Source organism: Zootoca vivipara, chromosome 7, assembly GCF_963506605.1.
Source record: "Zootoca vivipara chromosome 7, rZooViv1.1, whole genome shotgun sequence".
In the NCBI taxonomy this organism is placed as follows: Eukaryota; Metazoa; Chordata; class Lepidosauria; order Squamata; family Lacertidae; genus Zootoca; species Zootoca vivipara.
In genome coordinates, this window is record NC_083282.1 from 82,529,949 (window position 1) to 82,557,805 (window position 27,857).

The 27,857-nt window shown below is 46.2% G+C and overlaps 1 protein-coding gene across 1 annotated transcript; it reads left to right on the top strand.

Moving 5' to 3' along the window:
• The first annotated feature begins 11,075 nt into the window (after positions 1–11,075).
• PCK1 (phosphoenolpyruvate carboxykinase 1) lies at positions 11,076–25,647 on the top strand. The gene is made up of 10 exons (XM_035123818.2): positions 11,076–11,372; positions 11,691–11,972; positions 13,191–13,372; positions 13,638–13,841; positions 14,535–14,722; positions 15,882–16,044; positions 17,669–17,893; positions 17,990–18,121; positions 20,139–20,234; positions 22,956–25,647. Exons 2-10 carry the CDS (start codon positions 11,749–11,751, stop codon positions 23,408–23,410), a joined length of 1,869 nt encoding a protein of 622 aa, XP_034979709.1. The 5' UTR covers positions 11,076–11,372; positions 11,691–11,748; the 3' UTR covers positions 23,411–25,647.
• Positions 25,648–27,857: the final 2,210 nt, after the last annotated feature.

Sequence of the window (27,857 nt, forward strand, 5' to 3'; positions counted from 1 at the left end):
CCGTCCTCACCCCCCAAGAAGCGCCAGACACCCCCGCGTTCATCCAGCAGGGCGGCCGTGCGCGCAATCCGCGGGGATCTGGCTGGTCTCTCCCGGCTGCCTGGCGCAAGCAAACGTTGCAACAGCCAGCGAGCCCGGGGATGCAATGCCAAGGCGCGCGCCAAGTAAACTCTGCAAGGCATGATCTTCAGACATCCGAGGGCAGTTTGCACAGGTCCAGCTGCACCGCTGCAGATCCAGGCACACGGCTCGTCGTTGATGCGAAAGAAGCACTATCCTATGCCTAGGATCGCGGTTACCCGCCTGCAGCCTCACTTGCGCACGGGGACGCCGTTTAAACTCAGTGGGGCTTGCGCAGGGTTGGAGTGCAAGGTTGCACCCGCAGTTAACTAGGAGTAAAGTGGTATGCGGTGTAAACGGGTTTGCTGGGGGGAGGACCCCTGTGCGTGCTTTAAATCCCGCATCAATGGGATTGCGCCCTCCAAGGAAGCCTGGGATGGGGGAACCCAGATGTTACTAAACTGCCACCATCCCAGAATGGGCCGTGCTGAGGAGGAGGAGGAGTACAACAGCTGCAAGCCACAGCCTCCCGTCAGCCGCTGCAAAGGCTTCTGCAAGTGTATCAAGGGCCTACCACTCTCCAAAGTTTTTGCAAGGGGCGCACAGAACCCTGAGAGACAACTGAGAAAACTCTGTTTGCATGCCGGGTGAGAGGCGGGGAGGAATTGGAACAGCCTCCACCAGTCTGGCATTCTCCATATGTTTCGGACTGCCTGATAGGAGTTGCAGAAGCAAACCATTTCTCATTTTAAGTGCAGGGAGCCCAAATGTTGCTTCCACCAGCCCCTGCCAGTGTGATCAGGGAGTTTATCCTTGGCTAGAACCCTGAGCAATGAGCCTTCTGCACAGCAACATTATTGCAAGACCCACTTGTTCTCTTTCAGCGGCATTCCCAAGCAAAGAGCTGCCTAGCCTCTTTCCTGTTATTTGTGAAATTAGTCCCCATTAGTCCGTGTTTTGGAGGCAGCAATAACTAACATGTCACAATTTTCTTGACCTTCGCCTTTTCTAAGTGTTTTCATTTGAAATCACTTCTGCCGGTTTGTGTTGAAATGGCCTCTTGGAAGATATCCCCAGAGAGAGAGAGAGAGAGAGAGAGTTTTAAAAGACAAAATTTAACTGGCCAATCCTCTCCAAGCCTTATCACTCACTAGCTGCTGGTTTTTATAGTTGCATTGCTCTGTATTCTAGGAGGTTGCCTAATGCAACTCAAAATGGTGGATGGATCAATCCAGCACGTAATTGGTCCTGTTCTCAGTGGTTGGTGGCCTCACCAGTCCTAGTTGCCGTATCTGTTTATGATACCCTGCATGCAGATAGGAGAAGCAAGGAGCCTCAGAGCACATGTGAAAAGAACAGAAGAAGAGGTGTGTAAGATCAGACCAAAGGACCATCTAGTCCAGCATCCTTGAGGGATGCAGGTGACGCTGTGGTCTAAACCACTGAGCCTCTTGGGCTTGCCAATCAGAAGGTCGGCGGTTTGAATCAGGGCTGTAGCTGGGGGTGGTGAGGTGGGCCCCCGTCAGGGGCGCAGGCAAGGGGGGGGGCGCAAAATCAGCTAAAATACATCTATAAATAAAAAAAATAGATTATTGCCTCATAAGAAAAGGTTTTAAATAGAGGGTGAATTGAATGGGGGGAGGGGGTTGGAAGAGAGGCGGAAAGAAGAGCTAATTTGTCTGTGGTTAGGGGGCGCAATCTGGATGGTTCTGCCAGGGGCACAAGATCACCTAGCTACAGCTCTGGTTCGAATCCCCACAACATGGTGAGCTCCTGTTGCTCTGCCAACCTAGCAGTTCAATAGCACACCAGTGCGAGCAGATAAATAGGCACCACTGCGGTGGGAAGGTAAACGGCGTTTCCGTGCACTCTGGTTTCTGTCACGGTGTCCCGTTGCTCCAGAAGCGGTTTAGTCATGCTGGCCACATGACCCGGAAAGCTGTCTGTGGACAAACAGCGGCTCCATCGGCCTGAAAGCGAGATGAGTGCCGCAACCCCATAGTCACCTGTGACTGGACTTAACTGTCCAGGGGTCCTTTATCTTTCCTAACCGAGTATCCTGTACTTGCAGTGGCAAACCAGATGAAGCCGAGAAACAGGACTCAAGTTCAACAGTCCTCCCCACTCTTCTGTATGGTGTATGGGGTGGGTGGTCCCCACCCTGCACTCAGATCTCAGCTGATGAAACAATTTATTTGGTGGCAAGGAAACTTCAGGTTGGATGCAAGCGTACAATAAAGCCTTGGGAGACCTGTTCCGTGGACTAGAGCACAGCTCCCATTAGCATGCCTATTCCTTGGAAGTCAGTGAAGAGCAGGCAAATACTTTCCCCAAACATTGGTTCAAATGTGACGGAGCCACTGGGAGCCAGGTTAAAGGTGTTGCATACAAGTGCGATTAGTAAGAAAACGAGGAAAGAGGAAGGGACACATAGTTCAGCGCTTGAGCATCTACTTTGTAAGCAAAAGGACCAAGCATCTCCAGGTATGGCTGGGAAGAGATCCCTTTTTTTAATTCTTGGAGAGCCACTGCCAAAGCGGAAAAGTACTGCGCTAAATGGGACAAAGGCCTGGCTAACCATAAAGCAGGGGTTCCCAAACTACGGCCCGGGGGCCGGATGCGGCCCAATTGGCCTCCCAATTCGGCCCGCGACGACCCCCGCCGCCCGCTCTTACGGCGCGCAGCGCGGCGGCGCTCTTCCAGGTCGGAAAAAAGCGCTGAAAATCCTTTGTGCGCATGCGTATGGGCCTCTCCCGACCCAGAAGAGGTCATTTCTGGTGCACTTCCGGGTCGGGGAGGCCCATACGCATGCGCACAAATGATTTTCGGCGCTTTTTCCGACCTGGAAGCGCGCCACCGCGCCAGTAAGCGTCCGTGCTCATGCGCACGGGCGCGGAATCCCACGCCCGCCGGCCCGCCGCGCGATCGGCGCGGTGGGAACCGGCCCAAAGCCCGGTAAGTCTGGGGACCCCTGCCATAAAGCATCCTCCTTTGTTCCTGCAATAGTAAACAGGAAAATCAGGTTGCACTCCTGTACATTACTTACCTGAGTGTCAGTCCCAATGAACTCAGTAAGGGTCTGACTTCTGAATAGACTTGTGTAGGATTGCTTTATAAGCCTTTAATCCTATACATCCTTGACCTGGGGGTTCACATTATCTCACGAAAGCCGCTGGTGCCGTCCTGTATCACAACAGCACTCCTTGTTGCGGGTGCGTTTGAAGCGGCTGGCGCACGCACAGGGTCAGTGTTTCAACAAATAGACATTGGGTTGCCAAGCTAATTCTGGCCTTGCTCAGTCAGGTGCAAACACTCAGAGGCAGAGAGGCTTCTCCGCAAAAGTATTTGCCTTCCCTTTTATAGATTTGCTTTGCTTCTATTTTCGTTTGGCCAGCTTCTCCTCCCTACCTGCCAAAAGGAACTCAAGTGTTTGTTGCTGCTGTTTGTTTTGGACGCTCCAGATGTGCTTTACATACTTACTGGGAACAACTGCAAACACCAGGCAATAATTTTTTAAAAAAGATTTTAAAATTTGCACTAAACGACAACTAAAGCTGGCATGTGCGAAGTCAGTTTCCAGATTCCTTGGTCACATTCTACTGCAGGTGTGGTAGAACCTTGAAACAGGGAGACGAATTTGGCCCTTTGCTGGCTTTGTTTTACACCACGAGTGTTTTAGCCTGGCTGTACATGAACTTTGATAATGCCCCTTGGTTGTCTGGATGGTGGATAGAGAAAGATGTTCATGTGTGTGTCAAAACTAGTCCACTGTACAGTACAAAGATTAAAATTGCATTCGTTTTCCCATCTACTTTTTGCCTCTAGCTCTGCCCATGCGGCCCTCAAAAGGTTGCAAAGAATGGAATGTGGCCCTCGGGCTCCACCTCTGCGTTAAAGGAACAGAGGCTACCTGGTTGCAATCTTATCGCCATGGTTTCTATTTAAGTTATACTAATAATTCCAATATTTTTAACATCTATGCATATATACATTAGCATGTTCTTCCTTCCTTCCTTCCTTCCTTCCTTCCTTCCTTCCTTCCTTCCTTCCTTCCTTCCTTCCTTCCTTCCTTCCTTCCTTCCTTCCTTCCTTCCTTCCTTCCTCAAATCTTTGTCTTCTTTTCTCAAAGTGGCCACCCTGTTTGTTAGGATGGCAAGTTAGTGGGCCATCAAGTGCCCTAATGACAAATAACAACAAAATAACATCATGGAAAGAATTGCGTAGTTACAGCTCGATTCTTTTAATTTTTAAAAAAGTCTTTTTTCCTGGAAACAAAACAAGCAGTGTCACAAAATTCACTGTTTTGTTTCAGAAGACGACGCCTGGAACATTTAGATCTGCAAAGAACAATGGAGAACAGTCTGTTAGAAAGAAGTCATTATCCACCATCAGTGACTTTCAAATGCCGTGAGATGCTTTGTTCTACTCATTCCTGCAGTAATGAAGTCTAAAAGTTTTTTCTCCATCTTCTTTGACAGCTCCTTTCCTCCCCCCTCCCCAGCAACAGAGCACATCTGCACTCTCCTCTCCCCAGGATTGAGCTGCGGCAAATCAGCTCCTAAATTGAAGAGCTCAAAACCTTTATTTTGAAAAGCTTGAATGGTGTCCATCACAAGTGGGAACCCTGAAAACCTTCCTTTTAAGGTGCTTTTGGAACGCTCTTATCTGGTGCAGAGAGAGATTGGGAGGGGAGAGAGAAATGTCAGATTCACGCTCATTTAAATAATTTGACAGCTTCCAAGAAGACATTGATGAGCATCGCATTCAAGTGTCAAAAAAGAAAGATAGAGTAGATGAGCACTAAATACTAAAAAAATATTAAAAATCAGGATTTGCATTTAGCTGTTAAATGTAATGCATTATAATCCCATTAGCGCCCCAGAAGTTTAGAACCAGGAATAAATTTGCAGTGAAAATGCTTTTGAATTGAAAACTCTCTTGAGCGTCTCCTCCCCTCTAGAAATGTGGAGAACATAGGAAGCTGCCTTATATTGAGTCAAACCAATGATCCATCTTGCTTAATATTGCCCCATCTTCTGCTGATGCTAAGAAGGATGTCATCTGCCAGGTTTAAGTCATCTGCCAGAAATTCAATATACAGTACCATTGAAACAACGCACACAGGAAGGGAACCAAAAGTGGAAATTACGGGTTGTTTTCAGCTAAATTTTACTCAGATTCGACCTATTGAAATGGATTTGCTTAACTTAGTGATTGATCTTCATTGATTTCAGTGCATCCGTTCATGAATAAGATGTGGTTAACTGTCACTCAATGTTTGCAATACCAAAGAACCCAAATTTTAAACACTTCTACAAAGATTGGGAGGGATGGAACTTGGGGCTCACATAAAGGGATGATCTACATTTTCTCACATAATCAGAGTACTGATCTGAGAAGCTGTATAGGTGTTCCCTATAGTTACATTTGCCCTACACCCCACCCAGTTTATTGCCGCTTTGGTGAGCTGCAGTGACCACATTTCCATGTAACAGTGAGCCGGCCATGAGGAACCTTTGACCCTCCAGACATTGCTGAACTACAATTCCCATCAGCCCCAGCAAGCATGACCAATGGCCAGGGATGATGGGAGTTGTAGTTCAGCAACTGTGTCCTACCAGACCAATTTTTTATCTGTAGTCTCATCTGAGATGTTGCAGAGCAGACAGTATAGAGCTGGGTGGACCAGTGGTCTCAATATAAGACAGCTTCATATATGTATTCACATGCATGCATAATGTGTAGAACAAATTCACGTGTATGTTCAGCATTGTTGAAATTCAGCACCAAACAACTCTCATCAAGCCTGTTGTCAGTAATTCCTAGTGTTATTTCTTGGGAAGAGCCCAAGGAGGGGAGACTTACTTTGGTAAAAAACGTCAAATGCTCTTTTCACCACAAGCAAATGAGGTGCTATTGCACAAGCACTTTGAGATTCTGTTTCTTTGCACTCAGCAAACTCTCTGTTTTCTCTCTCTCTCTCTTGGCCAAAGAGATCAGGACTTCCTTTTTCTCTCTCTCTCTCTTGGCCAAAGAGATCAGGACTTCCTTTTGATCTGTGTGTACTACTTCCCAGCTAGTTTATTAGCTGGAAAGTAGCAAACAATGCCATCCAGGAGGTCATGGCAGTTTCTTACAAGGCTTGCAGCATGGCATTCGCCCTGCTGGCTCCGTAGTTAATTTTGGGGATTACTGTGCAATCTGATTTATAAGAAGGGATCTCTGGGGACATAAGCCCCACCCACCCCTGTATAATTGAGCAGGAAGACTGTTTACACCGAATCTCACCAGAATACCAAAGATCAAAGTTGATTGCTTATCAACCTCCAAGCTTTGGATAGCAGCAGTTGCGCTACATAACCTGAAAGACCAATCCCTGCCTGTTGCAACCTCTGTGTGTGTTAAACCACAACCCCCCCCCATTTGCTCTAATCTCCCTATATCCTATCTTCTCTAATAATCCTCATCCTGATTGGAGCATGCCATAAACAGAGAAGAGAAAGAAATGTGACCCTGTAGCACAGTGCTCCCCAACCTTTTTATCGACGCGGACCAGTCAACGTTTGATAATTTTACCGCGGCCCGCTGAGGGGGGGGACGTTGATTGTTTATATTTTATTTAGATTGTTTTGATTTAATAATTTTAATTTAATTGTATTTAAATGTTCCTTTGGCGGCCCGGTACCAATTGACCCACGGACCGGTACTGGTCCGTGGCCCGGGGGTTGAGGACCACTGCTGTAGCAGACCCACATGTCTGATGAGAGGAAAGGCCAAAACTCTGCATGCAGAAGATCCCCAGTTCAGTTCTCAGCATCTCCAAGTAAGCATGAGAACGTCGTCAGTCTGCGTTCCCCAAATCCAGGCATTGTTGACCATCAACTTTTAAGGCCGATTCCAGTCTACTTACAAATCAAATACGGTGGTTAGTTCAGCTTTAAATGACAAAGGAAACCTTCTCTGACTTCAGATGGAACTGTTCTGTTCTATTTTGGGTGGTGAAAACCCAAGCAGATTATGAAAAACTCAAAAGGTTTATCTCCAATATGAACAAATGAGCAACAAAACAGGAAATGAGGGCTTACCAAGTCTTACATTTTCTCTGCTCTTTCCAGGTACGGTCCACGCTTAAAAGCTCTGTGTCCAAGTGCCCCCCCCCTTTTTGTCCCAGGGCTTTCCCTGTGAAAACCTGCTCTTTAAAGCTCAATTGGAGCAAACGGCAATTCTGTACACAGAAAACCTGAATGGACATCTGCTTCAATTGAGTGCCAAAGAGCGAATTTTCACAGGGAATGCTGTGGGGTGAAACAAAACTAAATGCTCAGACACAGAGTTTTTAAGTGTGGATCTGTGCCTGGAAAGAGCGAGGTAAAAGGTAAGTGTGGATGTGCCTTGGGATTCTGAGCAAGTTCAACCTTCCTTTTGTGCCACTCTTTAAAGCCCCGTGTCTGAGCGGGTTTTGTTTTCCTCCTGGCACTCTTCCCCAGGGAAACGGGTGGTTTGCTGCTGAATCTGAGCAAATGGCAGCTGGGTTTTCCTCAAATTGCAGTTTGCTCCAATTCAGTGGTGAAATGCAGGTTTTCCCAGGGAAAGAGCCGGGACAAAGCAAAAAACACGCTCTGACACAGAGCATTAAAGCCCAAACCTGGTGCTTGCACAGCACAAAATGAAGTCTGGGTGAGCCCTCAGTGTAAACTAGAGCAAAATGCAGATAAACACAGCAACCTTGAACTTCACTTATACTTAAATGATGTCTGGCCTGGCTGTAATTCAGGGAAGAGACTTGGTTGAAGATGGCTGGTTCAGTGATAATAACCATACTTGTTGTTGTTGTTAAGTCGTGTCCGACTCTTCGTGACCCCATAGACCAGAGCACACCAGGCACTCCTGTCTTGCACTGCCTCCCGCAGTTTGGTCAGACTCATGTTCATAGCTTCGAGAACACTGTCCAACCTTCTCGTCCTCTGTCATCCCCTTCTCCTTGTGCCCCCCCTCTTTCACAACATCAGGGTCTTCCAAGGATTCTTCTCTTCTCATGAGGTGGCCAAAGTATTGGAGCCTCAGCTTCAGGATCTGTCCTTCCAGTGAGCACTCAGGGCTGATTTCCTTAAGAATGGATAGGTTTGATCTTCTTGCAGTCCATGGGACTCTCAAGAGTCTCCTCCAGCACCATAATTCAAAAGCATCAATTCTTCGGCGATCAGCCTTCTTTATGGTCCAGCTCTCACTTCCATACATCACTACTGGGAAAACAATAACCATATTTGGGCATCTACAAACCATGTGATTCCAATCACATGAGAGGAAGAGAGTGGGCCTGGGCCCATGCTTGCTACACCCCCCCCCCAAAAAAAAACCCCATCCACATGTTGCAGGGCAGGGAGAGGTCTGAAGTTAAGGGGCTGCCTGAACCTGTATAGGCTCCCTTGCAATTCAAAAGCCTGGTCAAACCTAGGAAAGGAGATGTAATTCTTTCAGACAGGATCTGAACACATGTTCCTTTAACATTTTTTTTTAAAAAAACTCCCATTTTGATTCTCCCGCCCAAATTGTTATGTAGAACTTTTCTTTGGGTAGGAGCATAGTACTCCTAGTGGCCAAGGTCCCTTCGGCTCCCCTCAATGCAATGCAACACTCGGAGGTGAGGAATTCAGTGGGGCTTACTCTGACCTTAGTGGGTACAGAATTGCAGCATCAAACTGTAGATCTAAAGCAGGGAAGGGGAACCTGTGATCTTCCAGGAGCTGTGGAGCTGTAACTCCCATTATTCCTGACTTACTTGCCATGGTGGCTGGGGCTGATAAGAGTTGGGAGTCCAGAGATTCCTGGACGAAAGGGCAGAAAATGAGCTCTCCAACATTCTGTGCAAACATTGGTTTATTCCAATTCACAGCATCCTGCTGTTGTGCTTATTACGTATATAAGTCCAAAGTGTGGGAAGCCTGACACCCTCTGTTAAATTGCCTTTGCTTTGACCTCTTTTCGATGCAAACAACCTCTTAGAGCAAACCTGCAATTTCTTGCCTTACGTGGCTCGCATTTCATCAAGCATGTTTGGCCTTGGTGCCATCAAGTACGCATCAGATTGCTTCACTGTTTTCATCCTTTAACTTTTGAAAATATAATAAAAGGATTTAGAAAGGAAGACAAAAACACACTTCTGAGATATGGGGCAAGTCACTGACCACTGGTTAAAAACAAAACAGTACAAGAGTTTTAAAACAGTCTCATAGTATGAATGAAGTTGACATGCTTGCCGACGAAATGATAAGCTGAAAGAGTTCGGTCTGAATAGTTACGCTTTAATTCCCCCCCCCCCCCAATAATATTAGATAAAATGTATGATCCAACTTTGTAATATTGCAATGTAAAACATTTCCCAGACAAATCAGAAGAAACAGTACATTATGACTAATTTACTGTATCAATTTTGGCAATATCAAAAACTGGTATAATTATTTCCTTGCTACAGACTCTCTGGGTTGCCCCAGCCACTCTAGGCAGCTTCCAACATATAAAAACATAATTAAACATTAAAAAGCTTCCCTATACAGGGCTGCCTTCAGATGTCTTCTAAAGGTTATATAGTTGTACTCATCTCCTTGACATGTGATGGGAGGGCATTTCACAGGGTGGGTGCCACTACCGAGAAGGCCCTCTGCCTGGTTCCCTGTAGCTTCACTTCTCACAGTGAGGGAACCACCAGAAGGCCCTCGGAGCTGGACCTCAGTGTCCAGGCTGTACGATGGGTTGGAGACACTCCTTCATAATGATGACATAGTCATTACCATTCACGCAAGCAATGAAAGTAAAGTAGATTACATTTCCTGGTTATGTTGGACACTTCAAACAACTATTGGACTCTGGCTACGTTATAGAAAACACAATATATAGGTTCTACACACATGTTGAGTTGAACATAACTATGGTTGTTTTCTTTATTATTGTTATTAATGATTAAACGTATTACTCACCCTTCAGCATTGGTTCCCAGGACAGGTTACAACAATTTAAAATTCAGAAATTAAAAACAGTTAAAACAGAGTTCAGTCACAGCACTAGGGTGGACAGGAGTAGGGAGAGGGCATGAGATTGCATGTCCTCTTGCCCCACATTCAGGAGGACATGAAGAAAGTGCTCTAGTCCCACAGCTCTTTACAGTAGATAGAAAGTGACTGAGCAGTGAGGGAGAAAGCAGATACTTGCAACTATCCATGGAAGAGAGAAGTGGGCTCAAATCTGTGGTCATGTCCACATCATGCATTTAAAGTGCATGGCTTGCCCCAAAGAACCATGGGAACTGTTGTCTGTTGAGGAACTGTTGCTTTGTGAGGAGCAAACTACCATTCCCAGGATTCATTGAGAGGAAGCCAACTCCTCTCAATGTAAGGTATGGATGTGACCTGTGTACCTGTGTCAGATATCGGGAATCCCCCTTTGGCTAGAGATCCAATTCAGCTTTTGGGGGTTTGCCCCTGCCTTGCACACACAAAAAGAGAGGCGGTGAAAGCAAAAAGCCAAGGCCAAGTAGAACGGAAGCATCTTTATAATGAACTTACAAACCTGACTCTCCGAGCCAAATTAGAACTTTCCCATTCATACGGGATATCATGGGAACTGGTAAGTGTGAACTGAATGCAAATGTTGTTCCCTTCCTCTCCCTCCGATTGCTATTCAGACCTCCTCTTTCCCCCCATGCCAAGGGAATTTTCCAAAAGCGAGTAAACATCCCTGGGGTGAGCCTGCAGTTCACAGCCAGAGAGCAGTTGCTGTGACTACGGAACCTGCTTTTCTATCTGTTGCACACATAACTGCCCTCTGAGCCTCGGCTTCTGCAACCATCCGGGGGTGTGGGGGTGTGTGTGCTCACCCTTTCGCTTGCATTGAGAAATGACGACAGTTCTTTTTCTTTCTTCCTTTCTTTCTTTCCTTCTTTCTTTGTTTTGCAACAGGGACAGGGACAGAATTGAGGCCAAAGGTTGACCTAGCCAGGACATTTCGTAAGCTGGCTTGAACGGCGCGCAAGCACTCATTAATGGAGCCAGTTAACAGATAAGCTCTTGGAGACGACTAGTCCGTTCCTGAGGACACCCATCCTTGGCGACGAGCCAGAAGACACGTTTTCATGCGGTGACGTCAGAGGCGAGCCTCCAGAAGGTGGGGTGGACTGCGACCCAAGAAGAGTACTTAAGGAAGGTGCTTTCTGGAAGACCAGAGGTTTCGGACAGAGCTAGTCCCTAAGCAACACCTTAATGCTTGAAGGAACCTGCCAAATCCTCTCCAAGCCTGAAAACAGAGGCAGCTCCAAAAAGGTAAGAATATAACTTGCATTCAGTTCTAACGTTGATATAGACACTTTCAGTTTCAGATGACCTCTTGTTCCTCAGTGCTGTAGAAGTTGAAGAGCACCTGCACTGAATGCAGAAGGTTTCAACCTGCTGGGAGTGACTCACTGCCTGAAACCCTGGTCAGCCACTTCCCATCGGTGTAGACAATTCTGAGATGGACCAATGCTCTGACTTAGCATAAGGCAGCTTCCTATGTTCTGACCACTACAAGTATTTTAAACCAAGCTTTCCAACCCAGGTCTGTTACACTGCATGCTTTCTTCCCCCCCAACCCTTTTCCAGCTTGCAGCTCCCATTACGGACCCCCAACCCCGAGCCTTGTCCTTGGGAAGAACGGGTCATGCCAGCCCAGCTGCAGGTGCAGAGGAGCGCCACCCCAAAGTTCGTCCAGGGAGACCCGAAGAGCCTGGCGCCAGATGTGAGGGACTTCATTGAAATCAACGCTGAGCTCTGCCAGCCAGAAGCTATCCACATCTGCGATGGCTCAGAGCATGAAAACAAAAGGATCTTGGAGCGCATGGTAGAGGAAGGCATGATTAAGAAGCTTGGCAAATATGAGAATTGGTAAGTGGGGTGTGTTTGTGCATATTTGTGTGTGCATGCTACTGTACTGAGGGTGGCTGGAGCCTAAGATGGGATCCCTTCAGCAGCTGCTGTTTGGTCTGCCTTAAGCCCGGGGTTTGTTGACACCACCAGTTTTAATGTCCCTGCTGGCTAGTTTATTAGAGCTCAGTGATTCAACGTAATCGCTCCAGCCTCTCTGATTCATTTTGCTAAGCAGATGGCAGGTTAGTGGTCCAGGGTGGTCGGAAGATGTTTCTTGAATGGGACCTAATGTTTAGAGAGAGAGGAGGGGAAACAGCCGAGGAGTTTGGGGAGTGGGGAAGCTTGGGGAAGGTGGCACATCCTACAACCTCCATCTAGAGCAGGGTGGGAGACCTGTGGCCTTGCAGATGTTGTTGGACTGCCGATGTTCAGGGTTGAAGGGACCTGTTGTCCAGCTACATCTTGAGGGTCACAGGATCCGCACCCCAGTCTAAAGGGAGGAGCAGGTGTGTGTGTGTGTGTGTGTGTGTGTGTGTGAGAGAGAGAGAGAGAGAGAGAGAGAGAGAGAGAGAGAGAGAGAGAGAGAGAGAGAGAGACTGTGTTGTAAATAATAGTTTTCATACTCAAACTTCATAGCATGGTAGAGTTGTACTGGAATTAATATCAGGTGGAGCAACCCAAAACCCTTTTGTGCCAGACTGGATTGGGGTCTCGCCGGATGAAGATGGAGCTCACTTTCCCACCAGCTGCCTGCCAGGCATGTGGGTTAGTGGAAGTGTTGCTGGAAATCCACAAAACTAGGCTCTCCAGGAAAGGGGGCCAGGTTGGCAGAGCAACCTCCCTATTCCCCCGCACTTCTGCCTCAGCTCCCGTGCGCCACAGGGCTGCTGATACAGAAGAAGAGTTTGGATTTGATATCCCGCTTTATCACTACCCGAAGGAGTCTCAAAGCGGCTAACATTCTCCTTTCCCTTCCTCCCCCACAACAAACACTCTGTGAGGTGAGTGGGGCTGAGAGACTTCAAAGAAGTGTGACTAGCCCAAGCAGCTGCATGTGGAGGAGCGGAGACGCGAACCTGGTTCCCCAGATTACCAGTCTACCACTCTTAAGCACTACACCACACTGGCTCTCCAGTGGGGGTTCCTTTGCTCTGCAAAGCCACGGCGGGCAGGGAAGGCGTTCAGGTTGCTTCCTAAACGGCTGAAGCGAAGGTGTCCTGCTTCTTCTCTCCACAGCTGGTTGGCCCGTACAGATCCGAGGGATGTGGCCAGAATCGAAAGCAAAACTGTCATCGTCACTCAGGAGCAGCGAGACACCATCCCCATCCCGAAGAGTGGGATGAGCCAGCTGGGATCCTGGATGTCTGAAGAGAACTTTGAGAAAGCCTTCAGCGTCCGATTCCCTGGGTGCATGAAAGGTGCGAGAGTTTTCCCTATCGCCGTGCCACATTCCTGCCCTCGAGTTTAGATAACCATCCTCCTGTGCAAAAGAGGATTCCTTCTAATGTTTTGAGTGCAAAAAAAAGTTAGGCTCCCCTGTTTTTCAAAATGCCATCTAAAATAAAAGGAAGAGAAGAGAGGGTTTGGGGTGGTAAGGAGACATGCAAGGCGCAGACTCCCAGCATATGTTTACAGTGGTCTTGGTTGCTGTTTTGAAATCCTTTCTCGGATTCTCTTTTGCAGGGCGCACCATGTATGTCATCCCTTTCAGCATGGGGCCCATCGGTTCCCCTATATCCAAGTTTGGGATTCAGCTGACAGATTCTGCTTATGTGGTGGCCAGCATGAGGATCATGACTCGGATGGGCATGTCTGTCCTAGAGGCCCTGGGCAACGGGGAATTTGTGAAGTGCCTTCATTCAGTTGGGTGCCCTTTGCCGTTGAAAAGTAAGCCATTCTCAGTGCAAAGTGCATAGTCTTTGTTACTTTACGGTCTTGGGTGCTTTACTGTACAGGGTTGCCAGGCTGATGGACACCATCCTGATGGACCAGAAATTGCTCACTGAAGATGCTTTGGAACAGCTGGGTTTCTTTTTAATGTTCTCCCATATCTTGCTTCTGCAGATTCAGTGGCATCTGGTCTTACAGAAAATGGAGAGAGTTTTGCCTACCTCTCTATCAAACAAAATGTATGAAGAATTAACTGTTTTCCAAAGCCACTAAGTTGCTGATATTGCCGCTGTTGGCTTAATATTAACAGCACTACAGTGACACCTAGAAAACAAACATTGAAATTCAATTTTGGTACAGTAAGACTGCATGCAGGGGTTACATTCTGGGGATCACGCCTAAAGCTAAAATTGCATACAGTCAAAACGCATTGGATTCCAAGGCAGGTGGGATTGCCAAAACCATTTCCCCCAGAACTCCACCCCATTTTTAATTTATATATATATATTGCCACATGCATAAATCTGAATGCGCACAAGTTGTGGGCTCACTGTGTACCAAACAAAAGAAAAACAAATATGCACATGGTCCCGTTTTAAAGGGATGCATATTAACAGAAGGAGGAGGTGGCACTTTTATCCAGGTCTCCAATCCCAATAAATAATGTCTTTTGCTCAATTTGTTTTGTAGAGCCCCTGGTAAATAACTGGCCCTGTAACCCAGATCTGACTCTGATTGCTCACATCCCGGATCACAGAGAGATCATTTCCTTTGGAAGCGGCTATGGAGGAAATTCCCTCCTGGGAAAGAAGTGCTTTGCTCTCCGGATCGCCAGCAGGATCGCCAAGGAAGAGGGCTGGCTCGCTGAGCACATGCTGGTAGGGGAAAGTTTTAGCAATAAATGTGTTGCTTGCACTGGTGTTTTTGCAACCGAAGGCACAGTCAGCGGCAGTAAACGCCTTTATTTCTAGGGAACAAGAAAGAGCTTGAAGGCACGGGTGGGATGCCCACAGCTAAAAAGCTAAAAAGCTAAAAAGTTCCTTCAACTGGTGACACTCGGCAAGTCACTCTCACTCAGCCTCAGTTCTCCATCTGTTAAATGGGAATAATCATACTGACTAACCTTGAAGTTTTTTAGGGAATGTTTGAGATTCTCTGGTTTTCCCTAGTCTTAGGACACCCCACAAGGAGAGAAGGGCAGGAGGAAAGCTGGCCTCTATTTAATCTTATAGGGGTTCTTATGCAGGGACTGTCTCTTTATATAGAGACTAGATCAGGGCCTGTTCAATAGTAGCAGTAATATATTTAAATACAGAAAACCTGTGTGTAGTGGCTGGAGTGTTGGGCAGGTCCAAAATCCTTAGTCAGTGGGCCAGTGATTCTCTGTCAGCCCTCTGTCAGCCTGCAGGGTTGCTGTGAAGGCAGGCGAGGGGAGAGCACTGAGACTGCCCTGACCCTGAAGGAAGGGCGGAGCTGAATGCTAAATACCGAAACAGAGACTAAATGGGGTTGAGATATCCACATTCTCCAGGGATTGCAAATTGTGCAATATTTTTCCATGTTCTAAAATCGAATATTATATTTCTTCCCTGGCGTTTCAGAATTTCACTTGGTAGCTTCCCTCTTCAGTTTGAAAAAATCCCGCAGTGGTTCAGAGATTAGCTGGCTTATTATTTATGCTTTGCAGTCATTAATATTAGTGTACTGGCCTGAATATAAGCCTCACCTTTCCCCCCCCCCCAAATTCTGATTGCGAAAAGTTAAAGTGTGGCTTAAATTTGCGAACTTACAAAAATTGGCTTTTACGAGATCGCTGCTGAAACAGACATACAGTAAAACAGAACGGGTGTGAGTGCCTGCGGAATTTTAAGGGAGTGGCTTAAATTCGGGTATTGTCTTTTTTCTTCTCCCCCCCTTCCCCATGAATTTTAAAGGTGCGGCTTATATTCGGGTGCAGCTTATATACGGGCCAATACGGTATTGTTGTCAGCTGCATGGCGCTCCTTAAGAGAGTGGGGTTTTTTCTCCCCTAAATAGATATTGGGTATCACAAATCCGGAAGGTGAAAAGAAATACTTTGCTGCAGCCTTCCCAAGTGCATGTGGAAAAACCAACTTGGCCATGATGAACCCAACTCTGCCAGGGTGGAAAATCGAGTGTGTTGGGGATGATATTGCTTGGATGAAATTTGATGACCAAGGTAACCTCTATAGCATCCAAGTGGGGATTTAGCCAGGGATGTTGATGTTCCAGAGCTGTTTGATGTCAGTGGTTGAAACCAGCAGTTGAGCCAATAGCAGAAGTTGGGTGAGGTAGACAGTTTCTTGGTCCCATCTGGCATGGGGCAGGTGCCACAGTTTCTTGTTGGCAAACTCAATCTGACCTTGCTATGGTGAAACATCCTTGGGATCTTTCAATGGGTTTCAAGGCCACGTGTTTGCATGACCCCGTAAAACTTTCTAAAGCGAATTGATCAAATATGCATTGGCTGCAACATGGACGCATGTTGAAAGAACCATGTATCTGGTTCATCATGTCAATGCAGTGAACACCACTTCACTGAATAAAAAAAAGTGCACTGATAGCGTTTGTGTGAACAGACTGTGCTTGTTGTCAGGAAAGCCTAGTGTCAGATGATGGAAGAACAGATATTTTCCTACTCACAACCTCCGGTAGTAGGGGCACTTGCTCTAGCTTGTTTCCGAGGCAGATTTCACACATGCTTCTCAAATTATTTTCATTTTTACACCCTCTCTTCCTCCCACATGTAACAAGAAATGCAGCGTTAAGTATATTTGTACTGGGTTTTTAAATAATCTGGTGGCCATTCAGAAATGTGGGATAGCTCAGTTGGTAGAGCACGAGACTCTTAATCTCAGGGTTGTGGGTGTGAGCCCCACGTTGGGCAAAAGATTCCTGCATTGCAGGGGGTTGGGCTAGATGACCCTCAGGGGTCCCTTCTAACACTACAACTCTATGATTCTATGACTCACAGTGGCATTTTAAACTTCTTGCATTTTTGTGTGGCCCCTGCGTTTGAAGTGATCAGATGTTTAGTCTGAAATGCATTTTTACACTCTCTCCCATCACTTTCCCGGTACAACTGTACCCACTTTGGAACAGCTTTTTCTTACAAAAAGCCCTTCATGAAGAACTGCCTGCGTGTGCAAAGCCTTGTCAGTTTCACCATTGCTGAGAAAACCAGCAACCTACTCACCCAATCTTTTTTCCGTCACCCTTCCTCCTTCTGCTACAGGATGTGGAAAGAGGGTGAATATATTTTTTAACCCTCCAGTAAAATCATGTACTGTGCACTTCAGTGTTACAAAAAGAAACAGATAAGGCTTTCTCCTAACTTCAAGATTTATTTATTTTTTCTGGAGGGTGGCATTTAGGGGGGAAAATAGCAGTGGTTTAGGCTCCAAGGATACCTACAGTATGACTTTGCATCCAAGTTTAGCCCCATGCAAGATAGGCAGGTGAGGAAATATTGCCTCCTGCAGAGCAGTGGCATTTAAAGAGGGAATATCTCAGAAACACATGCAGTATCCATTCATTGATGCAGGGAAAGATCCCAAGTGAGTGCTAATTGGAGCGCTTTGAAATGCATTTGCAGTTTCGGCATAACCAGACGGGAACCATCAGCAGCGGCTCCAAAGTTGAGAAGCCCGAAAATAGTATTTGTGAGCGGAGGAGCAGAAGAGTTTTGTTAAAGAGTTGGAAAGGATTGAATGAGGAATGGGGGGGGGGGTGTTGGAGAGGTAGGGAGCAGCTGAAGCAGAGACGTGGCTTCCAAACCTCACATCGCTTCTAAAATCCCCCAGGTAACTTAAGAGCCATCAATCCAGAGAATGGCTTCTTTGGAGTGGCTCCTGGGACGTCAGTGAAAACAAACCCCAACGCTATGAAGACCATACGGAAGAACACCATCTTCACCAACGTGGGAGAAACTAGCGATGGAGGCGTGTGTTGGGAAGGCATGGAAAAGCAGTTTGCGCCCGGGGTGACGCTCACTTCGTGGAAAAACAAGGAATGGACAGCCAAGAGCGGTACAATTAACTCCAGTTAATCGCTCCCTGTTTCTTTTATTGCCGTTGTGTTTTCGGTTAATGGTGCCACTATAAATATCTGTTATATTTGCACAGGGGAACCTTGTTCCCACCCCAATTCCCGGTTCTGCACTCCTGCTAACCAGTGCCCCATTATCGATCCTGCCTGGGAGGCTCCAGAAGGAGTGCCAATTGAGGGGATCATATTTGGAGGACGGAGACCTGAAGGTAAGAGTCTCAAAAGGGGGCTGTCTGTTCTATTTTATGTGCTTATTTGCTGTATTTACATGGGATGTCCATACAAAAATTATCTTGGTATCTATTAGATGTTACAGTGAAAGCACGGTTCTCGAACGCTGAAAACCCGGAAGTAAATGCTTCTGTTTTCCAATGTTTTCCGGAAACCGAACGTCCGACGTGGCTTCCGCTGAGTGCAAAAAGCTTTTGCAACCAACTGGAAGCCACACCTTGGTTTTTGAATGTTTCGGAAGTCGAACGGGCTTCCAGAACTGATTCCATTCCAGAACCGAGGTACCACTGTATCACCAAATACACAGTACTCCATCAGGTGTAAATTCTTTTGCAAACTATCCTGAAATCCATTTTTTAAAAATTATAACAAAAATGTAAACCAATAAATAAATGCCAAGCTGAGGGTGAAACTTGGGTACATGTCTCCTATTTTCGGTATTTTTGGCTATGAATCTTGGAATATGAATCTATGAATTTCAATTTTGCTTAGTTCCTAATTTTTCCAGACTGCAGTTCTTATTTCGGCATCTGTTTATATATTTTTTTTAAAAAATCCTCATGAAAGTTCATTAGCAGCTTAGTGACCATTTCACTTAATAAAATGCACATTATTTTCACCAACATGTGCACACACTAACAGACATGATGATTTTTTGCACGCATTTTTATTTGCAGAACTGAATCGCAAAATTCAGCAAAGTGCAGTTTCCAAAGAATAGCTGCGTTTTGGTCTGGTATAGTTTGGGGAAGTGCATTAAAAATGCTAGCCAGACCAAATTTCTGCTCCATCCCTAGTGCAGAGTAATGCTTGAGCTGCGATCCATGAGGATGTGTGAGCATGCAGGGAGAACACACAGCCTCTTTAGTGAGGAGGGACCAGGGAATGTGGCAAATGCTCACCATTTGCTGGACCCTCTTCCTACCCTTGTCACTGCTCAACAGTTGCTATAAAAAGGCAGAGGCCATTGGTAACATAAACATCCCCCCCTAACGCCTTGTATCTTAAAATAGCCTAGCCTCTTGATTGAACTGTTTAAGGTCTGAATAAACCAGAAGAAGGAAGGATGCGCCCAAACTCACAAATTGCTAGCTCCACGCCTCCTGCTGCTGCAGTGTTTGAAAGCATCAAAAATCATTATGTGTGGCACTGCCAACCTTTAAATCAGGGTGCTCCAGCCCGTGGGTTGCAAGAAGCCTATGAGGCCTTTATTGGCAACCCTCCGCAATGTTAAAGAAGAGGCTAGATTCAGGTGGGTAGCTGTGTTGGTCTGACGCAGTTGAATTTTTTTAAAAAAAAAATTAAAAAAGCTTATACCCAGAACTACTTAGTTGGTCTCTAAGGTGCTACAGGACAATTAAAAAAATTTTTTTTTGAAGAGACATTAAACATGAAGCATAATTATATATTTTTGTGCAATGCGCACATAACTGTGTATTGAATTTGTTTCATAGTTAAAGATATGAAATCTAATAATTGTATGTTTAATTTTATATATTTAATTATATATATTAATTCATGGGGTCACGAAGAGTTGGACACGACTAAACGACACAACAACAACAACAACAACAACAATATATTAATTGTGTATATTAAATACAGTGGTACCTCAGTTTTCGAGTGTCTCAGAAGCAGAGTGTTTTGATTTTCGAACGCCAAAAACCTGGAAGTTAATGCTTCCATTTTCAAACACGCCTCGGAAGTCAAACGGCCTCCGCTGCGTGTTTTTCATTTTTTCCAATTGAACTTGCAACCAGCCCCTTTGCGCCTCGGTTTCCGGACATTTCGGAAGTCAAGCAGTCTTCTGGAATGGATTACGTTCGAGAACCGAGGTACCGCTGTAATGCTAAATATCTTGCAAACACTGATATGGAATTTTAATTCAGTGCATGTGGCCCGCGAGTTCTGTGTCAAAGTCCTCTTGCGGCCCATTTGGTATGGAAAGTTGGACTGCCCTGCTCTAAATATTACAGCTGTTCCTGTTCTCCCCAGGTGTACCTCTGGTCTATGAGGCTCTTAACTGGCAGCATGGAGTATTCGTAGGTGCAACAATGAGATCAGAAGCAACAGCTGCCGCTGAACATAAAGGTAAGTCAGACATAATAACGTTTCCTCATTTAAATAGCACGTCTCATTATTTCCACCTGGAAATTGCTGACACTTAGTTGCTGGAACTTATTTCCTTTCTTTCTAAGTGTGAATATATTGATGGCAGCGTAGCCGTTGTGAGTAATTATGGCTGGTGAAAAGATCTTATGGTTCCAAGGTCTGGAGAGATTTGCAATCTACTAGTTTAGGGTTGCGAGGCAGGGACTTAATGACGTTGCTTCTTTGGTGTTTGTGAGAACCAAGTTACCCACTGGCAGCCCATTAGCCAAACTTTGCGCTCCCCCAGTTGTTGCCCCACGGAGGCAAAAGGATTTGGGGCTTGCCAGTGGTAGGCCTTCGTGCAAATTTGGACTGGGGTGTTGAAACACACACTCCATTTCGTTGTGGCAAAACTTATCTGTTGATCGGACACCTAAAATAACAACTTCATTTGGCTGCACAGTAGCTCTTAAGTGCTGACATCTTGGTGCATGAACCAACCCCAGAAACTGGTGTATCCAGACCAGTTTGGAGGAGAGAGTTGCTGTTCTTTTTCTTTTGCACAATCCAGACAAAGCTAAAAATGCAGAAGACCTTGAAGTAAATTAAGATGTCTTGTATATTTTTAATTCTCGTTGAGTTCAGCTGGAAATAAGTAGGTGTGATGTTGTGACGTTCTGTCTTGGGGGTGTGGGGTGGGGGCTGATGCAGAGCCTCAGAGACTGCAGCCCTGGTCTGGCCATGGTCTCAGGGCCCGCCCAGGTAAGCTTCTGGTTTGTCCTGCAGTCACCTGCTCAGTGCGCTCTTCCTTTTGTTCACATCCTCTGTGCTGCCTGGGCGGCCCAAAGTGCACCCGGCTGCCAGCTCAGTTTGCTTTCAGCAAGGCTGCCCACGCCCCAGACCCACTGGTTTTGCTCATGGAAAACATTTGGATTAAGCTATTAACGCTGTACCAATGCAAATGGTTATGTTGGCTTCTGTTTACAGTATAAAAAAATTCCTTCAGTAGCACCTTAAAGACCAACTAAGTTTTTATTTTGGTATGAGCTTTCGTGTGCATGCACACTTCATCAGATACACTGAAACAGAAGTAACCAGACCCTTATGTATATTCAGAGGGTGGGGGGTGGGGGTGATTGGAATGGGAGATGGGCTGGTAGTAGTGGTAAACCTGTTGATGACTGTTAACGACTGTTAACGACTGCAATTGGTCTTGCGGGGGGGGGGAAGCAAGGGCTGAGGTGCTAAGGAAAGCTTGATCATGTATAATGAGATAAGAATCATACGTCTCTGTTCATTCCAGGTGGCTCCATGGTTTTAAGCTTGCTAATGAGTTGCAATTCAGCAACTTCTCTTTCCAGTCTGTTTCTGGAAATTTTCTGTAATAAAACAGCTGCTTTGAGATCTTGTATAGAATGTCCTGGGAGATTGAAGTGTTCTCCTACTGGTTTCTCTGTCTTGTGATTCCTGATGTCAGATTTATCTGTTACAGTAGTCAGCTTATGCTTTACCTCTTTAGCAGTAGCAGTTCGTTAGAGGGAGGAGTACCAGCCTTCGTCTCAAACAGCACACCTCCCATCGGCCCTTGCCATCGTAGCTCCAGAGTTGCTTACACCTTGATTACTTTGAGATCGGGTTGGCTTCAAGGGCAGAGTTTTGGTTGCCTCATTACAAGTTGCCTCGTTCTGTGCGGGATGCAGCCGTGGTCCAAGTCAGACCATTAACCCATCAAGCTCAGTATTGTCTTCTGGTTTTTGTTTTGGTCTGCACTGACTTTTTTTAAAAAAAATTTTGTTTAGTTATTTATTTTACATTTATATACCGCCTTTATCTTCCCAAGGAGCTCCATGTGCTGTACATGGTTTTCCTCCTCCCTGTTTCATCCTCACAGCAACCCTTTGAGGTAGGTTGGGCAAAGAGATGGTGACTGGCCTAAGGCAGGGGTCAGTAAACATTTTCAGCAGGGGGCCGGCCCACTGTCCCCCAGACCTTGGGGGGGCGGACTATATTTTTTTTCGGGGGGGGGGAGAACAAATTCCTATGCCCCACAAATAACCCAGAGATGCATTATAAATAAAAGGACACATTCTACTCATGTAAAAACACTGATTCCCGGAGTGTCCGTGGGCCGGATTTAGAAGGCGATAGGGCCGGATCTGGGCCCCGGGCCTTAGTTTGCCTTCCCATGGGCCTAAAGCAGGGGGTCCCCAAACTAAGATGCGGCCCAATAGCCTTCTAAATCCAGCCCGCAGACGGTCCGGGAATCAGCATGTTTTTACATGAGTAGAATGTGTCCTTTTATTTAAAATGCATCTCTGGGTTATTTGTGGGGCATGGGAATTCATTCATATTTTTTTCCAAAATATAGTCCGGCCCCCCACAAGGTCTGAGGGACAGTGGACCGGCCCCCTGCTGAAAAAGTTTGCTGACCCCTGGCCTAAAATCACCCAGCGAGCTTTATGACAGAGAGGGGATTCAAACTGTGGTCTCCCAGGTCCTAGTCCAATACTCTAACCATTATGCCACACTGGATCTCAGATTGACTGACTGAAATTGAACCTGGGCATACTTGGGATGGAACCTGGGACTTTTTGCATGCATAGCACTTGCTGTGTCACTGAGCCACGACGGGCATTCCTCAGCCAACCATAGAATTGATGGTGCTCTGAATGTGGGCAAGAAAGACCCTCATAACACGATCTTTCCCCCCTCTCCCTGCAGGCAAGATCATCATGCACGACCCCTTTGCCATGCGGCCTTTCTTTGGCTACAACTTTGGCCAGTATCTCTCCCACTGGATCAGCATGGCGCACCGGCCCGCTGCAAAACTGCCCAAGATCTTCCACGTCAACTGGTTCCGTAAAGACAAGCAAGGCCGGTTCTTGTGGCCTGGATTCGGCGAGAACTGCCGTGTGCTGCAGTGGATGTTCAACCGAATTCGGGGAGAGGAGAGTGCGCAACTGACAGCCATCGGCTACGTCCCTGATGACACGGGCTTGAACTTGAAAGGCTTGGAAGATGTCAAGACACAGGAACTGTTTGCCCTTTCCAGAGACTTCTGGGAAAAGGAGGTGGAAGAAATCAAGAAGTATTTTGAAGAGCAAGTAAATGCTGACCTCCCCTATGAGATGGAAAGAGAAGTTATTGCTCTGGAGCAGAGAATAAAGCAGCTGTAACTGATCAAAACCATATTTGTAGCTTGGTGTGAGAGGGGGAATGAAGTAAATGCACTCTTTTCTAGTGACCCTGTCTGGAAGCACAAAAAAAGAAAAAGAATTAGGATGCAGAGCTACAACTTCTATCGGCCAGTTGAAGTTCTCAGGCTTATCAGGAAATCAAGCTGATGCAGCCACGATCATCAAGTTGATCAGAGTTGTTGCTTGATAAGCTTGTTCCCACTGTTACTATATCCCACGATATCTGCAGTTCTCACGTAACATCATAAATAATGAGGCAGAGAGGGTAGGAGTGTCTTCCCTACCTAAACTTAAGCAAGTGAAAAGGAGTTGACCTGGGAACATGGGCATAGTCAAGAGTAGCTGCCCCCCTAAATCCTCAAAAATTATTGAAAAGTACAGTAGTACTCGACTTACGAACGACTCGATAACCGAATTTTTCGACTTACGAATGGGGCAAATGGCCGCACACTTATGAATTTCTCGACATCCGAACGGAAACCGCGGCGGTTTTAGATAGGGTTTTTTTCGACTTACAAATTTTTAGATGGGGTTGCTTTGACTTACGAATTTTTCTGTTTCCATTGCATTCCTATGGGAAATCACGTTTCAATGGCGCTTTTCGACTTACGAATTTTTCGACCTATGAAGGTGCCTTCGGAACGGATTAAATTTGTAAGTCGGGGCACCACCGTATTACAAAAAAACTCAATTAACTGAGGTTCTGCCTGCCTCCTGTAATGTCCTCTTTTTGGGGGGAGGGGGGATTTTTACCTCCAAAGAAAGCTCAACAACTTCTTGCCCTCCCCTCACCCCCAAGAAAAGCCCTGGCTACGCCCCCTTTGGTTTATTTTCCAACCGTTATTTAAATTTCCAACCATTAACATATTTGCTCATTTGTTAGACTTTGTGTGTTTTTTATTTGAATCACATGCTCTCAGTGACTGTGGTCGATGCTTAATGTCTCATGCTTAATATCACTGGAACATGCCCCTGTGACATCACCGCCCCTAGGTCTTGGGTTTGGACCCTGAAATCTCAGGGTCTGGGGTGCTCTAGGGCTGGCAACGCTATGGAGGAGGAAAACAAGATGCAGCTACTCTAGCCAGGGTCCAGCACTACATTCTGAGAATTCAAGGGGTTGCCCCCCCCAAAAAAAAACCCTTCCAATTGACTAGCGCAGATTCTGCAGAAAGAGGAAACACAGACAAACACATTTGTGGTCTAGGGATGATGGCTTCTGCAGGCAACCACCCAGCCGACATATCTTGTTAAGGGCGGCTTCGGGCAAGGTGCTGAGTAATGTGCAGGGTGGCGATAAGTTTATAATGTAACAGGAAGCCAGAGCCCCCTGCCTTTCCAGCTGCCTGCCACTCTGATTCAAGCCCATGACAGACAACCTGGGGCAGCTCCAAAGCCACTTAGCACAGCTGCGGAGACCGGCCAGGAGGAAACAGGTGCTTGTATTGAGGATTGTGTTTCTATTTGGTTTTTTGGCAGGCCGAGCCCTGTGCATCCGTAATTGTTTGAGAGGAGGATACAGAGGCTGCAGCAGCTTCAGTGGTATCTGTCAATGGCTTTTCAACCATGGCTTCGTCCTAGGCAGGAGGGGACTCAGGTGCAAGCAGACAGTAGAAGAGGCAGTAGTGGCATGGGGAAAAAAGCCAGCTCCTTGGGTAGCTGAGAATGAGGGCATCCTGAGCAAGTTTGCAGATGACACCAAATTGGGAGGGGTGGCTAATACCCCAGAGGACAGGATCACACTTCAAAATGACCTTAACAGATTAGACAACTGGGCCAAAGCAAACAAGATGAATTTCAACAAGGAGAAATGTAAAGTACTACACTTGGGCAAAAAAAATGAAAGGCACAAATACAGGATGGGTGACACCTGGCTTGAGAAGCAGTACATGTGAAAAGGATCTAGGAGTCTTGGTAGACCACAGACTTGACATGAGTCAGCAGTGTGATGCAGCAGCTTAAAAAGCCAATGCAATTCTGGGCTGCATCAATAGGAGTATAGCATCTAGATCAAGGGAAGTAATAGTACCACTGTATTCTGCTCTGGGACAGACCTCACCTAGAGTACTGTGTCCAGGTCTGGGCACCACAGTTCAAGAAGGATACTGACAAGCTGGAACGTGTCCAGAAGAGGACAACCAAAATGGTCAAAGGCCTGGAAACAATGCCTTATGAGGAACGGCTTAGGGAGCTGGGTATGTTTAGCCTGAAGAAGAGAAGGTTAAGGGGCGATATGATAGCCATGTTCAAATATATAAAAGGATGTCATATAGAGGAGGGAGAAAGGTTGTTTTCTGCTGCTCCAGAGAAGCGGACACGGAGCAATGGATTCAAACTACAAGAAAGAAGATTCCACCTAAACATTAGGAAGAACTTCCTGACAGTAAGAGCTGTTCAGCAGTGGAATTTGCTACCAAGGAGTGTGGTGGAGTCTCCTTCTTTGGAGGTCTTTAAGCAGAGGCTTGACAGCCATATGTCAAGAATGCTTTGATGGCGTTGGACTGGATGGCCCTTGTGGTCTCTTCCAACTCTATGATTCTATGTAGATAGCGAGAGACCAGGGCCATATTTAGGTTTGATGAGGCCCTAAGCTACTGAAGGCAATGGGGCCCTTTATATGTCCAGTTGTCCTTGGTCAACTAACAGCCGGAGCCCATTACTGACATCATAGGAGGCTACACAACACAAAACACTGTTGCTGTATGTTGCTTTATTTGTTTTTTTTATATTATATTTTGGAAATGTACACCCAGGTTTTTCCCCTTTAATTTTTTTGGGGGGCCCCAATAGAGTGGGGCCCCAAGCTATAGCTTGTTTAGCTTCTACATAAATCCGGCACTGCGAGAGACACTTAGCCTTCACATGGATTCACTGAATTGAATTAATTTGCCTTGAAATTCATGAAGATTGTTGTCCCTCTCATTTTTCTTGCCGACTCCAAAGAGCTGGCAGTAACTAGGTGGCTTCCAAGGCAGGAAGACGCAGAAAAATGCCACTCACCCAATTCAACTCTCTGTCATGGATGTGGGTGCTGCAGCCAGCAAGGGGACTCCCACAATATCTGGGAGTTCCTAGTTATCACGGGATGATGCAAAGACAGAGGTCTTATTATGAGCCTGAGGATTTCTGGGTCTCGCAAGTTTTCATAACGAGATTTGGGGATGCTTGTTGCTGGACCACAACTCCCATCATCCCTGAACATTGACCATACTGGAAGCGGCTGATTCATAGAATTGGAAGGGATCCCCAAGGGGCCATCTAGTCCAACCCCCTGCAATGCAGGAATCTCAAGATCATACATGACAGGTGCCTATCCACCCTCTGCTTAAAAACCTCCAAGGAAGGAGAGGAGAACTGCCTTGAGCTCTGAGCTCCTAGGGGGAAGGGTGGGATAAAAACTGAATAGCGAGCAAAAGGAGGAAGAAATGGCAGTATGATTGTGAATACCAGATGTTCAGGAAAAAAGCCCATGACTGTGAACATCCCAAGGGCATCTAGCCTGCCACCACTGTTGGAGAAAGACTTTGGAGAAGGAATTTGATCAGGTCCAGCAGTGCCCGTTGGGACCTGTGATGCTCCCAGGTCTGCTACAAATGCTTGTATCTTTGGTAGCAACTGAGAAGACTTTTGCCGAGGGGAAGAACTCTCAAGAAAATATGGCTTTTTCTCTCTGATGTGGTTATTTTTGAATTTTCTCTCTCATCAAGATAAGATGATAAAAGCGAATGGCAGTGTGATTGGGCATACTGTTGCATTTGAAGATAATGCTGAATCATGTATTTCATTGATTTCTTCATTTCTAATCTGCCCATCCTAAGGGTTTGGAAAAGCGATAAAAATACCAGAAGCGAAAACCAGAACATACCAGCAATCCGATAAAACACCATTAAATATCGGGGGGGTGGAACTGTGATGCACTGAAATAAAAAGGAAACATAAAAAAGCTGTGATGCAGTAAAATGAAAATCATACTGATTTACAATCACCAGTGATGCATAAAACCTACAGCATGGAATTCCATTTCCAATTAGTTTTTAACGAATCCCCAGTGGTGGGTTTCTCCAGAAAATCCATCCACCTTGGGTGCTTTTAAAGGACACATCCATTTTACCCATGGTTGCATTGCATCATATGTCTTGTGGTCTTGAGGGGACAGGAACTGGGCATGATCCAGCTACATTTAAACACTTTTAACATCCCCACAATTTCAATAGGAGAGAACTTAGCAGCATCGGGGTTGTTAAAGATTCAGTAAACGGTTCCGCAGGAAAAGAGAGCGGTTTGTATATGACCCAAGACCACTGCAACGCATTATACGTAGGGACCGCTTCTGAAGACGGTTCAGAAACTTCAGCTGGTGCAGAATTTGGCAGTCAGGTTGCTCAGCGGGGCAAGACCGTTTGAGCATATCCTGGCCCAATAGCAT

Bases quoted from the DNA above. Each gene is read 5' to 3' on its own strand.
- PCK1 (XM_035123818.2), top strand. From the start codon at position 11,749: ATGCCAGCCCAGCTGCAGGTGCAGAGGAGCGCCACCCCAAAGTTCGTC. The intron at 11,973-13,190 runs GTAAGTGGGGTG...TTCTCTCCACAG, and splicing joins CTTGGCAAATATGAGAATTG to CTGGTTGGCCCGTACAGATC. The intron at 13,842-14,534 runs GTAAGCCATTCT...TTTGTTTTGTAG, and splicing joins GTGCCCTTTGCCGTTGAAAA to AGCCCCTGGTAAATAACTGG.